General features: G+C 43.0%; 1 protein-coding gene across 5 annotated transcripts in view; it reads left to right on the top strand.

Moving 5' to 3' along the window:
• ILDR2 (immunoglobulin like domain containing receptor 2) overlaps positions 1 to 12806 on the top strand; it is a 38197-nt gene extending 25391 nt beyond the window's left edge. For 3 of the 5 annotated variants that reach the window (XM_083736730.1, XM_083736732.1, XM_083736733.1), the window contains 6 exons: positions 453 to 599; positions 2400 to 2579; positions 5611 to 5724; positions 8195 to 8405; positions 9341 to 10078; positions 11713 to 12806. In XM_083736730.1, coding sequence (XP_083592856.1) covers positions 453 to 599; positions 2400 to 2579; positions 5611 to 5724; positions 8195 to 8405; positions 9341 to 10064 — 1376 coding nt within the window. In that variant the 3' untranslated portion in view covers positions 10065 to 10078; positions 11713 to 12806. The remainder of the gene's footprint in view (positions 1 to 452; positions 600 to 2399; positions 2580 to 5610; positions 5725 to 8194; positions 8406 to 9340; positions 10079 to 11712) is intronic. The other 2 variants (XM_083736731.1, XM_083736734.1) reach the window with 1 other exon arrangement.
• The last annotated feature ends 2319 nt before the right edge of the window (positions 12807 to 15125 follow it).

Below are 15125 nucleotides of genomic sequence, written 5' to 3'. Positions count from 1 at the left end.
CTTTATTTGGGTCTCTAGGTAAACATTAGGTATAATGGAAGCAATCTATAGATCATAGCATAGGTGTTGACACCTAGGAGCCGAGGCAGTTTTTTATGAGGGGGCTGGGCCCCTGCCCCATTCTGCACTTTTGGTGATGTTTTCGTGACGTTTTCGGGTCATTTCCAGGTTCTGTATGATGTGTGTGTGCGTGGTTGCATACTTATTGAACGTGCATAAATAGGGGGTTGCCTGTATGGAGTGAAAAATATTGAAGGTGGCCTTTCCTTCTAAGCATTAATAGATGTTTTCATTTATCAAATTCAATTGATTTACATGTCCTTTAGTATTCCCCAAAGACACTCATTCCGAGGTTTATGTAAACACACACACACACACACACACACACACACAGAGTGAATTAATCTAAATAGTCCTAACATTTTGACACATTTGCATCTCTCTCTTTCTAGAGTGGGTGTTTGTGGGCTTGGTGATCCTGGGCGTCTTCCTCTTCTTCCTCCTGGTTGGGATCTGCTGGTGCCAGTGCTGTCCTCATAGCTGCTGTTGCTATGTCCGCTGCCCCTGCTGCCCAGATACCTGCTGCTGTCCACGGGCACGTGAGTGACTTGTTCACAATGTGGATGAAATTGTGAAGCACTTTTTCATGTAGATACACTATCTTCCTTGCCGTATTCATTGCTAAAATGATATTTCTCCTCCTGTGCTTCTCACAGAACTGAAGGATCCAGCTGTCAGCCCTAAAGTATTGTTGCTCATTAAAATCAGGCTGACGAATTGCCTTGGGAACTGAGAAGCCAAACGTGTATTGGTTGACCTTTCACAGAGCAGAGTTTCATATGGATGTCAATCATCCATGGGGTGACTGCAAAATAGATTGGCTCTAATCCAGCCGCAGCTATGTTCAACTTGTGGGTTCTGGGTGGCGTTGAGCAGCTAGTTCTTATGAGGCTTTAAAACACCCTTTGAACAGCCCCTTGGAAAGAGGATTATCAGTATTCCTTCCTGCTAGCCTTTTGAAAAACCCATGAAGGCCCATCTGTTTGTTCAGGCTTTCAGTGGTTTGGATGAGAGGAGTATGTATCTGTATAGGGTTGGGCTCTATAGTAGAGCATCTGTTTTGCATGCCAAATGTCCCAGTTTCAAACTCTGGCACGCCCAGGTAGGACTGGGAAAGAACCCTTTCTTAAATCCTATAGAGCTGCTGTCAGTTAGTGTAGACAATACTGAACTAGATGGACCAATGGTCCAACACGGTATAAGGCAGCTTCCTTGGGTCTCTTGCATCTAATGGTGGCTTTCCATCAGTAGTAAGCAAATACACCTGTGCAAACTGGGGCACTCAATTTTGGTCTTATCTTCTACTGCAGCTGCTTTTTCCTTCTGGGAAACACTTCATGAGGGTTGGTGAACCCTCTGAACAGAAGGAAAATAATGTGGAGAGATACAGTAGATAGGGGGATTTTCAAAAGCCAGCAATGGAAGCAACCCATTGTTTTTACTGTTAACTTTGAAAAGGTGGTTTGTTTTTTTTTTAAAAAGTGACTGCATAATTACTGATGAATTTTGATGTCTCCTTGATGTTTGTGAGTGACTTCAGTCAACAGCAGAAGCCAAATGTACATATGTTAAATAAATCTAAAGATGGACCAGTCAGCTGAATGGTGACTGGATGTCCATAGCAATGCAGATGTAAATGAGCAGCCAGGTGTGCATCTTAAATCCATCTGGTGGCATGCACAGAAGCTTTCTTCCACACACAGATCTTGCTGGATCAGGGTGACTGTGTGGAAAGAAATATCAGTCACATGAATGCTCAGTGCACACCTGTGTCTGCTGTGAGAAGCCAAATCCCATTCTGATATAAGTTGGAATCTTTGGCCAACTAGTTGCAGGCTTTTAATACATGCTTGAGGCTTCCTGTAGTATTAAAGGTGAACTGCTATGACGCTATAAGATAAATTAAACAGAATCTATTTACATGGTGAATGCTCTTTGCTAATTAGGCTTCTGGGTAATTTCCCTCAAATTTCATTTAGGTTCTGCATTTGTTTACTCGGTGGTTTAATTATTTTTAATTAACCCCCTTTTTAAATAAACAAATCCTCTGATTATTTTGCAGAAATATACTTGATAGAAAGTCTTGTTATGACCTGAACCTGATTTTGCTGCTGAAGATATATAGACCGTAGTATCTCTGAAACATGAAAACATTTCTGATGACACTTGATGAGCTTGTTTGTTTAAAATGGGTTCAGTATCATCTCATTTAAAAGATCTTGGAAGAATCAATTGGCTGTTGCAATTTCTGTTGCTAAAATCAAAAGCAGTTACAAACTGTTAAATGGGAAGCACTACAGGGTGAATGCTTCATTTTTAATTATTACCTTTTTTTCCAGTGTATGAAGCAGGAAAGGCTGCGAAGGCTGGATATCCTTCAACTGTTACATCAATCCCTGGGCCTTATTATATTCCCTCTGTCCACTCTGCGGCTGGAGTCCCATCTCATGCTGTCCTGATGGAGAAGTCACACCTTCCTCCCTTGGCAGCAAGTGAATCCAGCGCAGGAGGACAAAGTGGTAATCTGGATGCTTTCTGGGTCTTTGTCAGAATATATCAGCAGGGCCCTCAAATGAAGCAGAATGGGAGGAAAATGTATACAAGTGTATTCACATGGAATTAAATTAACAAAAACAAGGGATATCCTCATTCTAACTAGGAAAGTTTCGAGATTAGGAAAGGGTGACTTTTCCTGAAAAATAAGGTACAAACTTCTTTGTATGTTTTTTGATGGACAGTTGTATATCAAAATTAAGAAATGTGCGAGTTTGCATAATCATGCAAAGTAAAAACACAAATCCTTTTTGCACCTCTGCTTCATGTCTACCACTCATGAGCAAAAATTTATGGTATTATATATATTTTTCCACCACATATTTTGCCTAGAACTTTTTAGAAGAAACCCACGCCCCATTTCAAGTGTTCAGTGTGGTGGCAGCATGCCCAGTGCATATTTCCATGTGCTTTTGGTTATGTCACACATGCCTTGAATCAGTACTGATCTGTGATTAAGAGACAGAGAAAAACTTTGTGCAATCCTATGGACATAGGCCAGCAGCAAGTTCTGCTGAACGTAGTGGAACGTGCTTAGGATAGCGCTACATGCCTTTTTGCTTATCAGTGATAGGCAGCCAAAGAAAATGGCAGGTGTTCTTTATCAACAGTCCTGTGCAATACTTTAGGATCAAATGCTTGTACTACTAGCTCTTGAAACGGCATGTGGCATTTCGGAAGGAAGAATCTAATTGGTAATAGCAGCACTGCACTAAGATGACATTCCTGAAAAAGCAATTGATGACCAAATGCTGGCAATAAAGCTCCTGTGTCCTTGTACTAGTGTGCTGACCTTTTGAGGGATCATTGGAAAAGTCATTGGAAAAAAGGGTTTAAATAATCTGTGCATTTCTGCTCTCCTCCACTGAAAATAAGAATGGATGAGTTAAGGGGAACTGTTAAAACATTCTTTCATTATTAACAAAAAGATCTGGAGCAGATTCAGGAGTGATAAATCAGTACTTGACCAAAAGCAGAATTATACTGAACTGAAAAGTATCATAAACAACCCAACATGTTGTGTGTGTGCTTTAAATGTCACTGCACAGAAATGGCTGTACTGAACTAGGATGCTCAATCGACACATACTTTGAAAAACAAACCAACAACCCACTGCATTTTTCATTTCATTGGTATCGGACATGGTGTTGGGTCTGCTTCTCTGAAACTACCGTATTTTTCGCCCTATAGGACGCACCAGCCCATAAGACGCACCTAGTTTTTTGGGGGGGAAATAAAGGGGAAAAAAGTTATTCCCCCCCCCAGCCACGGCTTCAGCGCACCCCACGCTCTGGGCAGCAGGCTGCTATCCGGAGCCTAGGGAGCCCTATGGGAACTCCTGCAGGCTCCCCAGGCTTGCGGATATCTGCCCGAAGCGCGGGGCGCTCTGCTTCAGCACACTCTGGGCAGCAGGCTGCTATCCGCAGCCTAGGGAGCCCTGCGGGAACTCCCGTGGGCTCCCCAGGCTTGCTGATAGCTTCCTGAAGCCTGGAGAGCAAGAGGGGTCGGTGCGCACCGACCCCTCTCGCTCTCCAAGCTTCAGCGAAAGCCTGCATTCGCCCCATAGGACACACACAGATTTCCCCTTCATTTTTAGAAGGGAAAAAGTACGTCCTATAGGGCGAAAAATACGGTACTTTAAATTGGTTGCATACATTATAAAGCACAGCTAAATCCTTCCCCGGGACGCGGGTGGTGCTGTGGGTAAAACCTCAGCACCTAGGGCTTGCCGATCACATGGTCAGCGGTTCGAATCCCCACGGCGGGGTGAGCTCCCGTCTTTCGGTCCCAGCTCCTGCCCACCTAGCAGTTCGAAAGCACCCCTAAGTGCAAGTAGATAAATAGGTACCGCTTTATAGCGGGAAGGTAAACGGCGTTTCCGTGTGCTGCGCTGGTGCTGGCTCGCCAGAGCAGCTTTGTCACGCTGGCCACGTGACCCGGAAGTGTCTCCGGACAGCGCTGGCCCTGGCCTCTTAAGTGAGATGGGCGCACAACCCTAGAGTCGGACATGACTGGCCTGTACGGGCAGGGGTACCTTTACCTTTACCTTAAATCCTTCCCACCCTCTCACTTCTCAGGTACCAGGCATGGGCAATTGTTATAAATACTGTTGCATGGGTTACTATAATCATCTCTGATGTATATGGAATAGCTAATGGAATCAAATCCTGACTGGATGACTCACAAGAACTTTACTGACCACACTAGACATTTCTTTAAGGTTGCAAATATGTTGCACTTACTTGGGAGTAAGTCCCATTAAGCTCATTTTTTATTATAGGAGTGTGTTCCTTAATTGTTTGGGATCAGTCAACAGATCTAAACTCACTCTGATATTAATATATCTACATTCCACAAAATAGGGTATAAATTTTTCCTACTACACAGCTGCAATTGGGGGGGGGGGGGGAAGGATGACTAATTTCCCTGTCAATTACAGAAATTATGCAAGCTACCCAAATAGATATCCAAAGGCCAAAATAACCTCTGGGTCTACAAGAGATGATGACTGTATAATGCCACTCTAATTTCCATCAAGGTCACTAGCAGTTAAAAAGTCACTTCCATAAATGGATAAGATGAATAAAGTTTTATCGTAATAATAAAGAGACATTCATATTGGAAGAAGCACCACGTCATAGACAGTCTTGTTGGGAAGAGGCAATAAACACAATGTTTGAGGAAACTGGCATTCACTGCTGTTATTCAAATTAGGCATGATCCCACACTTTATAGTTCCATATTTTAAAGGTCCACTTATTTCAGTGCCAGAGAAGAATGTGTTGACTTTTCCACTAAAATCTTCAGGGTTTGGAAGTGTGTAATTGTTCGTGAATTTCCCTATGGCTTTTGAGTTAACGAACACATAAGATTCTGTTCTCCCCTGCAATCAGGAACTAGTTAGGCATCCTGATTTGATTCTTAGTTTAGGAGGACTTGAAAGTTATTTTTTGGAAAGAATTCATACTGACCAGTTATTTACTACTTCTCCAATAGTGCGGAAAGGCTACCGAATCCAGGCTGACAAAGAGAGAGATTCTATGAAGGTGCTGTACTATGTTGAGAAAGAATTGGCTCAGTTTGACCCATCGAGGAGGATGCGAGAGAGATGTAAGAGATGGAACTTGTTCAGCTATTTCTAGTAAAACCCAACAATGTTTCATTCAAAATAGAATGGAATGTTAATGCAGAAGACTGGGGTACTAACCGGATGCAAAGTAACACGTTTCTTCAACAAGGCATCCACCTTTCTTAATTGCACCACATGCACATTCATCTCCCTCCCTGCCATTTTTTTAAAAGTTGGAAACAGTTTTTAAAATATTGGAAAAAAGTGCTTCAGGAAAGGGGTGGAATGTGAGTTAGTAATGCCATCAGTTTCCACCAACCAGCAGGGTGAACAATTGCCTTCTGCTGTAAAGACACAGAAATGGTTTCTTCTGAGTTCAGTCCGGGAGAGAAAAACACAGTGCGTGCATTTCCACATAGGGCTCACCCCCACATTATGTATGTCTGTACACATCCATCATTTCTAGCAAAAGACGGCAGGAAATAAATTGCTACACACTGAGGTGGTCCAAGTCACTGACTCATCAAGTCCATTCAGATACGTCTAATACAGTTTTTTTTTTAAAAAAAAACACCAACCGATAAAAATGCTGCCCTCTATTTTTAGCATACACATTCAATAGATTCAGCCCATTAGTGCCACTTGGTCCTGGCTGTCAGAGATACACAAGCTGCCTCAATCACTTGACAGACTCAAGGAATGACTTTAATCACAGCTTTGAGGGAAAAAAACTAAAAAATTACATGGTGTACTCAAGCAGTCATCACTGAACATGCTGCCATTTCCACCCACAAGAAATACTATAAAAAGGTTTCCTCCAGATTGGGGTGCCTAGGATCCAGATGTCACTATGTGCAGTGGGTTAGGCAATGGGGGTGATGGGAGGGAAAGAGCGTGTCATTTTAAAAAGCTAAGTTTGGTGAATCACACAGAGCCGGTCTATCTCCCACTCCAGAAAGAGTGAGACAGAATGCATATAATTCTGACACACAGTAGGGTGCTTCTCCTATGTTTTATTGCTATGGAGGAGTACCTGTGAAAAAATGCATATGGAAATCTTTATGAGCAATACAATGTTTACATTGGTTTTGCTTTAAGAATCCAAAAAAACTACTTGGCTGCACTCAGGGGCTGGAACATGTCCTGTTGATTCCCTGTACGTTTTTCCTTTTGAGCAGCAGACCCTCACGCCAAGTTAGAAATGCTTTTCCAAGACCTTCTTACTTTCTTACATGAAAGACTGTTGATGGTGAGAGACAGTACTATATCTCTCACTGACACATAGAGGTAGCCTTGTGGTTCTTTGGATCTGTAAGGGAGCAGGTGGCGCTGTGGTCTAAGCCACTGAGCCTCTTGAGCTTGCTGATTGGAAGGTCGGCAGTTCGAATCTGTGTGACGGGGTGAGCTCCCATTGCTCTATACCAGCTTCTGCCAATCTAGCAGTTCAAAAGCACGCCAGTGCGAGTAGATAAATAGGTACTGCTGTGGCGGGAAGGTAAATGGCGTTGCTCGTGTCACGGTCCTCCATGTGCCAGTAGCAGTTTAATCATGCTGGTCTGTACACAAACACTGGCTCCCTTGGCCTGAAAAGCGAGATTTGCTCCATAAACCCATAGTCGCCTTTGACTGGACTTAACCATCCAGGGGTCCTTTCCCTTTCCCTTTTTGCCTTCTTTGGATCCACTTTTTTCTCATGTTTTCCTGAATTGGTGCTTTTACAAGTGCCATTTAATGTTTGTTCTGTAGTCTATCTTGTTCTGTGGCAGCACTTATGCTTTGGAACTGCCCGCCTATTAGGCAGATGCCCTCACTATACTGTTTTAGATTACAGCTTTTTAGTGCCTTTATTTCAGCAAACCTACCCAGAAATGAAAAATAATTTAGTCATGTATCCTCATTTTTTAAAATTGCAGATTTTATCTGTGTAGCATTGATAATTATTGTATGTGCACTGCTTTGATTTTTTTTATTGGTTTATATTTTTTAATTAAAAAAGGGTAAAGGAAAAACAGTTTTAGCATTGCTTTTGATAACTAAATCCACATTTCTGATAAGGTTGGTTTAACAGGGACAAGTCTTACTCCACCACTATTATTATTATTATTATTATATTTATTGAATTTATATACAGGCCTATACCTGGGGTCTCAGGGCGGTTCACAGAATAAAATCAAAATATAAAACTACACAAATACATAATAAAAATAAAACCAACAACCCAATAGCCCCCTCACCATTTTTATAGTTCTCTCTCACCCATTCACACAATGTTTACTTTCATAAAAGAAAAAATTCTACAGGTAATCATCCACCCAGAAAGGATGGATCTGTTATACAATATTTAGATATTCTATACAACATCTAGTGTCTCTTGAGGAATTAATTCTGTTCCGGTATGTGAAGGCTCTCCAAAAATCCATGAGTGTTAGATTGCTATTTTTCCTAATGTCTTCTGAGTTATTTTTATCATCTCCATGGTTTCCAGCATTTCTGTGCCTTCTTTCATCCCAGACAATAACACCATCTCAGAGCTCAGCTCCTTGCATGAGGAAGATGCCAACTTCCGCCAATCTTACCGCCAGGTGCGCAGGAAGCCGCTTCCCCCTTCAGGAGACATGGATGGTGATGCAGAATACTGGGCAGGAGTCATCAGTGGAGGTGGCACATCTAGGCCACAGACATGCTCTGATTACAGGGCAGAGAGGGGCAGCCTGAGGCTCAGGTGAGTGCAGCTCCTGGGAGAAGGGGAAAAAAAGGAAGGGAGGGAGAATGCCTTTTGCTCTCCTGATTTCCCTCCTTTTCCTTTCTAATTATTGCGGTCCAATTTTTTTAGGAGGGGGCAGGGGGAGGTGCTTGAATGACAATGAAGAGAGTAAGAATCAAAAGTGACAAAGATGGTGAGGAGCTTTGAGAAAAAATCCTGTGAATAAAGGCTGAAGGACCTGGGTGTGTTTACGTCCAGAGAAGAGATTAATATAAAAGGTGATTGAAAATGTCCTTCGATCAACGGGGAGCCCTGGTTGATGCTGTCGCCGCTGGATGTTGCCTTCTTGGTGCTGACCCACAGCAAGGCCTTCTTAGTAGTAGTTTCCCATTTGTGGAATTTCCTTTATTTATTTTCTTTCTATCCCAACTTTCTCCCAGCATGAATTAAAACAAACCAGGGAAGGCCCTCCCTGGTGAGATTTCTCTCTCTTTCCCCACTCCCTCATTATAAACATTGAAAAGGAATTTTTGAAAATGCCTGTTCACCCAAACACCTCTCGGGTGAAAGATCCTATTTGCAACAACCTTGGAATTATTAGTTGTTGTGAGGTTATATGACTGTTTTTACGTGCTTTAAAATATTCTTCATTGTTCTTAAATGTTTTAAATATGTTTTACTTTATTTTAATTGTATTCTTTTTACTACTCCATTATTTGTTCTCCTAAGCTCCTTTGGCAGAAAGGGTGGGATAGCAATTCTATATATATATATATATGTGTGTGTGTGTATCCTTTGCTAGGCAGAAGGATATTAGACTGCTGGCATATGTCATTCAGGTGCTTCGCTTGGGGTTTATTGCTTGTTCACCCTAGGTGAGCAGGCAAGTCTAGTTACAAGACTGGCTTACTGATTTGAAACAGAAAAGATGAACCATTTCCCGTCTCTTTCAGCCAGCAGAGATGCAAGTCAGAAATGCTCTCAAGGAAGAGTTTCTCCATGGGAGTGCCGGCTGTCTCCATGGATGAACTTGCAGCCTTCGCCGAGTCCTACAGTCAGCACGTCTGTCGGACAGAAGGCCCTCAGGAGCCCCGGCGCTTTGAGAGGACAGGATCCAGAGGAGTACGTGGAGGTGCAGTACAACACCCAGAAAACTCATCCGATGAGTATTATGGCAAGCACAGGGCAGGAAACCGTGAGCCATTGACAGATTCGGATCGGGGCTGGACGTATAGCCCACCCAGGAGACGTGCCCACGAAGAGAAACACTTGCCTAGGCTAGTGTGTCGGACACCGGGAGGGAGTCAGAAGTACGACCACTCCTACCTTACCAGTGCCCTTGAGAGGAAATCACGAAGCTATGATGAAGGTGGTGATCATGGTGGGACACCTTCAAAGTTTAGCTCGCAATCCAGCCAGAGAGGAGGGACATACTATGCTTGGTCGCCACCATCCACTTACAAACCAGGGCAGCAGCAGCAGCAGCAACAACAACAACCTCCACAGCAAGAGGAAGGGGAAGACACTCTGCCGCCATACAGCGAAAGGGAGTTGAGCCGAGGCCCTTCATACAGAAGCAGAGAACAACCAAGCCTGAATAACTCAGATAAGAAAAGGAAGAAAGAACCCAAGAAAACAGTGAGGCCATGTCTGACACTCCTGATCCAAATGGGCTGAGCAAGAATCACCAGGCAGGGTGGCTAGGTTCTGGGCTGATGGGGCAACAACTTAGGGCCGCTTCGTAGTCAATCTTTTTGTACTCTGGTTCTGTTACTTAAGTTGCAACTGGGGAAAGATCTCAGCCCTGCTTGCACACCTGTTGCAGGGAGAGCCTGAAAATCGTGGCCACTTTCATGTTTCAGTCTTAGGCCTTGGAATCTGAGTACAAAATGCATTATAAAAAAATCTGCCTTGATTCAGAGAACTGAGGAGTACAAAGAGGAATATCTTGAGCAGAAGGTGGCAGGTTAGGGGTTGATAATAAGAAAGGAAGCAAAATAATCTAATTTTAGTAAATCGTAAATGAATTCTGGGTCACTGATGATGGGTGAAAGCAATAGTTGCTTGATTTGATCCTAGTGACCTGAGTAGAAAGGCACTTCTTTTAAAAGTTTCCAAAGTTCAGAGTCTAGACAACATTTGGAAGTGGCATCTGTTCACCTTATTTTTTGAGCAGTTGGAACAGTTAACTATCTGTCTACTGGTGTTTGGATGGGAAAGTTGAAAACCTATATATTTCATTCTTAATAACTTGTTGCTTATAACTTGTTGAGTAGTTAAAAGTGTATTCGCACTAGCTGATAATCCACTGATGTTCCAAATTAATTTAGAAGGCTGCCTGGTGCAGTTTGTGATTGACCGGTCAGAAAATTGCCCACTGATCACTCAGTTAAAGGAAGCACATTCATGGCAGCTCTGGACATAAAGAAGTACTGAGAGAACACATGTATAACTAGAGAATTATTGATCTGAGGAAGATCAGTTAGTGCAATTATGTTGGCTTGGGTGATGGAGAAAGGAAGGTCCAAGTGCCATCTGGCAGCTTACAAGGAGCTGCTGTGACCCTTGTACTTGTGGTGAGATTTTTGGTTTTTATCTAGATTCATCCAGACTCCCTTTTGTGCCACGTTTCTGGGTACAGGTCCTGGCTTTCCAGGTCCAGGTCCTAGCGGTTTTTCTTTTGACCCAGTCCTTTCCCCAGAACAACTTGTGTTTTACAACTGAATTGAAGCAAATGGCAACCAGGTTTTTCGCAGATTGCTGTTTGTGTCAATTCAGTGGTAAATGTGGGTTTTCCCAGGGAAAGCACTGGGACACCGCCCCCCCCCAAAAAAACCCACACCACTTGGACACAGAGCTTTAAAGTGTGGACCTGTGCATGGAAAGTACAGCACAAAAGGAAATCTGGATGAGCAGTTAATTTTGAATATAGACAATGCCACAAAAAGGTTGTGTGGAGCCTTGAGAAACTGCACCCTGAGCTCATGATGAAGCACTTAAATGAACAATTACCCTGGACATGGTTTGAACCAGGAATGAAAACAAGGGGTCTTCCAGCAGGCTTTCAGAAGGTACGAATTGGCCCCTTCATATTGAGGTTGTGAGATTGGTGGGCAGGTGGTTAAAGATAGAAAGATTTGATAAATGCCACCATGAAGCTAGTTAGCATGTAGGGAAGCCCCACTGTAAGAGGCTACCTTAAAGCTTCTGAATGCAGAAGCCAAGCACCCAGTTTTTGTTCCTTGCTGAGGATACATTTTTTTCTTCATGTTATGAGAGATGTGATTTAGTGTTTCACAGTGTTTGCCTCTCTTTTCCCCCTCAGAATGAGTTCCCAACAAGGATGTCCCTCGTGGTGTGATGCTGTTGCAGAAGAGTTGTGTTAATGGACTTGGAAAACAGAAACAGTGATACTGCTGAGTCACACAGGCTTCCAAGATGTGTGTTCTCACCTGATAATATTCAGACTCTTGTCTGTTTCATCATGTGAATAGAGATCTTCTGCAGAAGCTAGTTCCAACCAGTTGCTCTCATCCAGTCAACCCCTTGGAAATGGGAAGCTCAGTTGACAAGGAAATGAAACATGGAGAAGATTTCTTTTGCCAAGCTCATCTTCTGATCTCCCAGCAAAGATGGTGTCTCCATATTTTTATCCTCAGTCATCTTTGAACCCACAGTATTATGGGAGCTGCTTTCTTGTATGATATATATTCCCTCCCCAATATGACTGACTTCTCACTTGTACTGCTCTACATCCTAGATTTGACAGGGAAAGTTGCCACAGGTTCAAGGGGCTCTTACCATTTGCTCTTTCTTCCCATGCTGAGACTTCTTGAAATGGCATTTTCAAGAAATACTGCAAAATGAATTTTACACCTATCTGGAAATGATCCCAAACTGAGATCTAGGGCACTGCACTAAGGAGGACAGGGTAATATTGAGGAACATATTGGAGTTCCTGTAAAATTTTTTTTTTAAATGTCCTTCTCATTCAGGAATGGGAGCCACCAGTGAGATTAATGTTTTGTTTTGAAAGTGAAACTTAGTAGATTTTGGTGTAATGAGAATGTGCCATGTTATTTCACTGTTGTCTGATATGATGTATCAGCATTGCCTTACAGCTGAACTATAGCCATAAAAGGCTTCAGCTAGTTCTGCTGATTGGTCCTTTCATAAGCAGAGCTCAAGCTTGGGTTCTGCTGACAAAGATTTTTTCTTCTTAATAAAGCCAACTAGTAGACAACAACAGACCTAGAATGAGAAAATCAGGGTGCAAAAGAGGGGAAAATAGCCATTGCTTTTATACTTCTACAAGGACCAATATTGCTCCTTTTCTGGTAATTGGCTACGGCCATTCAATAAGGCAACAGAAAATTTGAACAATAAATAGGTTGGGTGAAACACCAGCTTTGAAAGTTACTTCATTGTTCACAATTTGTTCTTCTAAAGCATCAATAGCCCAAGAATCTGCCACAATGCTGGGAAGGCAGATCTAGTTCAGAAGTGGCACATGATCCTCAAGAACTTGTTTTATGCTTGGGCTAAGTAGTCAAAATTGAGTGTGATGTCTGACTGCTGTAACCATTGCCTGGGCTCTAGCACTTCTGAGGAAGCAGTGAAGCCAAAACTGAACTGGGTATTTCATACTTCCTTGAAGCTGGCCAGTCCCAAGTGGCATTGCTCAGGCCAGCAGCAGCATGAAAAGGAATACTTAAAACACTTGGTCTGCTTCCTGCAAACAAATATTCCCACCTGCGACCCCTTTTTAGTGGACTACAACCTTAGTTTAGGCGACTACAATAAGAGGCAGGAAAGGCAGGTTAGTCAACAATTTAGTCTGGGAGTATTTGGGAGGTTCCTTTGGTTGCATTTTATGTTTCTGGTGCTATCATTCTAGCCTTAGGGCATAGGCTGAAAGCACACAATACAGGAACCTTGCTGAAGCTAAATAGGTCTGGGTCTGTTCAGTGCTTTAATAAGATATTACCATTTAAAACCTATGTATGCTGTTTTGAAAGTGCTTGTGGAAGGAAGGCAGAATATCTAAAACAAATATATAAAAATGCATTTGTTGTTTCTGTTCCAGCAGCTTCTCAATCCTGCCAAAACCTAATGTTACAAAAATAGCTGGGCTATTTGTGCAGGCTCCTGAAGAGCCTGCTCACAACACAGTTGTGTACTGCCACTTCTATTCCTGACTGAGCTCTTGTCCTCTTTTTTGTGCCACAGATTGATTTGGTTTTGTCATAAACTGATAGAATATGTGGGGTATGGCAGATCCTGCCATGTTGCAGGCGATCATATTTCACGTTAACTGCAACACTATGCTTACAATGTTCACCAGAAAGATGTTTCATTGGGGGGGGGGGAAGTATTTATCCAATACTGCAACAAATGCCTTAGGTATGTTGGCTATATTCTCTCCAGTGACCACGAGAAGCTTTTTGCTTCCTGTGTAGCCTTGACTATCACACACAGTTGGAATACATTCTTGAGATAACACCACCATCTTGTGGACATGAGGCATCTTAACATTGCTTCTAGTGTGACAGACAGAGTATTCAGGTTGCAATCCTAAGTCTACTTACTTAAGAGTAAGTTGCATTGAAATCAATACGGCATTCCTATAAGTAAATATATAGTTTGGATCACGCCAGCATTTTTCATTGCTTTTAAGAGGGGCAGCTGTAAAATAAGTTACCATTTCCTGACATTTGTTGCTTAGAAACGCTAACCATGGCTCTGAAGATTGGTGTAAGTGCTGGGGAAATTGCTACATGCGTCTAGAGTGGCTTAAAAGCCAGTACCGGACAATGCAGTGCAGAAGCATTTTGTCCTAGGGTTGAGCTAAATTACTACTATGGTAGTTTTAGAAAGAATTCCCAGGTGAAAAATAAGGGGCATTGATATCCAGTGTTTGTGATGTGGATAGGGGTCTTGCCCACCTCCCGCCCTCCTTTCCTGTTTCTCTTGGTGCTTGAAAGCCTTTATCACAGAACCTTTAGAAATTGATTGAGAGACCTAAATTAAGAACACACATTGAATGAAGTCTGCAGCCTTTCTCACTGATCCTGAACTCACGGTAAGGTGCAAGTCAGTGGGTGCGATGCCAGTCCATCTCTACACATTGCAGGAGAAGAGATGAATGAAAAGGCCTTCTGTCTCGAAGCCATAATTCTCTTATCAAATGGAAACCCGGTTATGGTTTCCCCAGGGGCTTGCCGCTTTGCGTAGAAGGCATTTCGGCAAGCTACCACCGAGGGCTGCGGCGAGAAGTGCCCCTTCAGCCATTCCATTATTGTTTTGTAAGAAACAGTAGCGACGTCTTCCGGTGCAAGGAGAGCCCGGGCAATTTCGAATGCCTCCTCTTCACAGACGCTGAGGAATGTTGCCTTCTTCTTGGCGTCATTGGTGACCTCTTTAGCTTCTAGGAGGAAGTTGAAACAGGTGGCGTACCTTCCCAGTCTCCTGATGCTGGGTTGAACGGCAAGAAGCTGCTGTCGGTTGCCATTCTGAGTTCCTTGGGTCCCGGAGCTGAAGCCTGGATACACGGTGCGAGGCAGCAGCGTGGCAGGCGGTGGTGCTGCAGTGCTGTGTGTGGCAGTCAGCTCAGCGGAATCCTACCTTCGTCGCCAGTGAAATATACTTGGAGTCGAGTGTGAATTTCATGCTCTTTATTCAGCTCATAGTAGCAATGAATGAATCTTTTCCCCAAAACATCTAGCTACAGGTAGTTAT

Source organism: Podarcis gaigeae, assembly GCF_964106915.1.
Source record: "Podarcis gaigeae genome assembly, chromosome: 4".
Classification (NCBI taxonomy): Eukaryota; Metazoa; Chordata; class Lepidosauria; order Squamata; family Lacertidae; genus Podarcis; species Podarcis gaigeae.
This window is presented reverse-complemented; position numbering and strand designations above follow the sequence as displayed.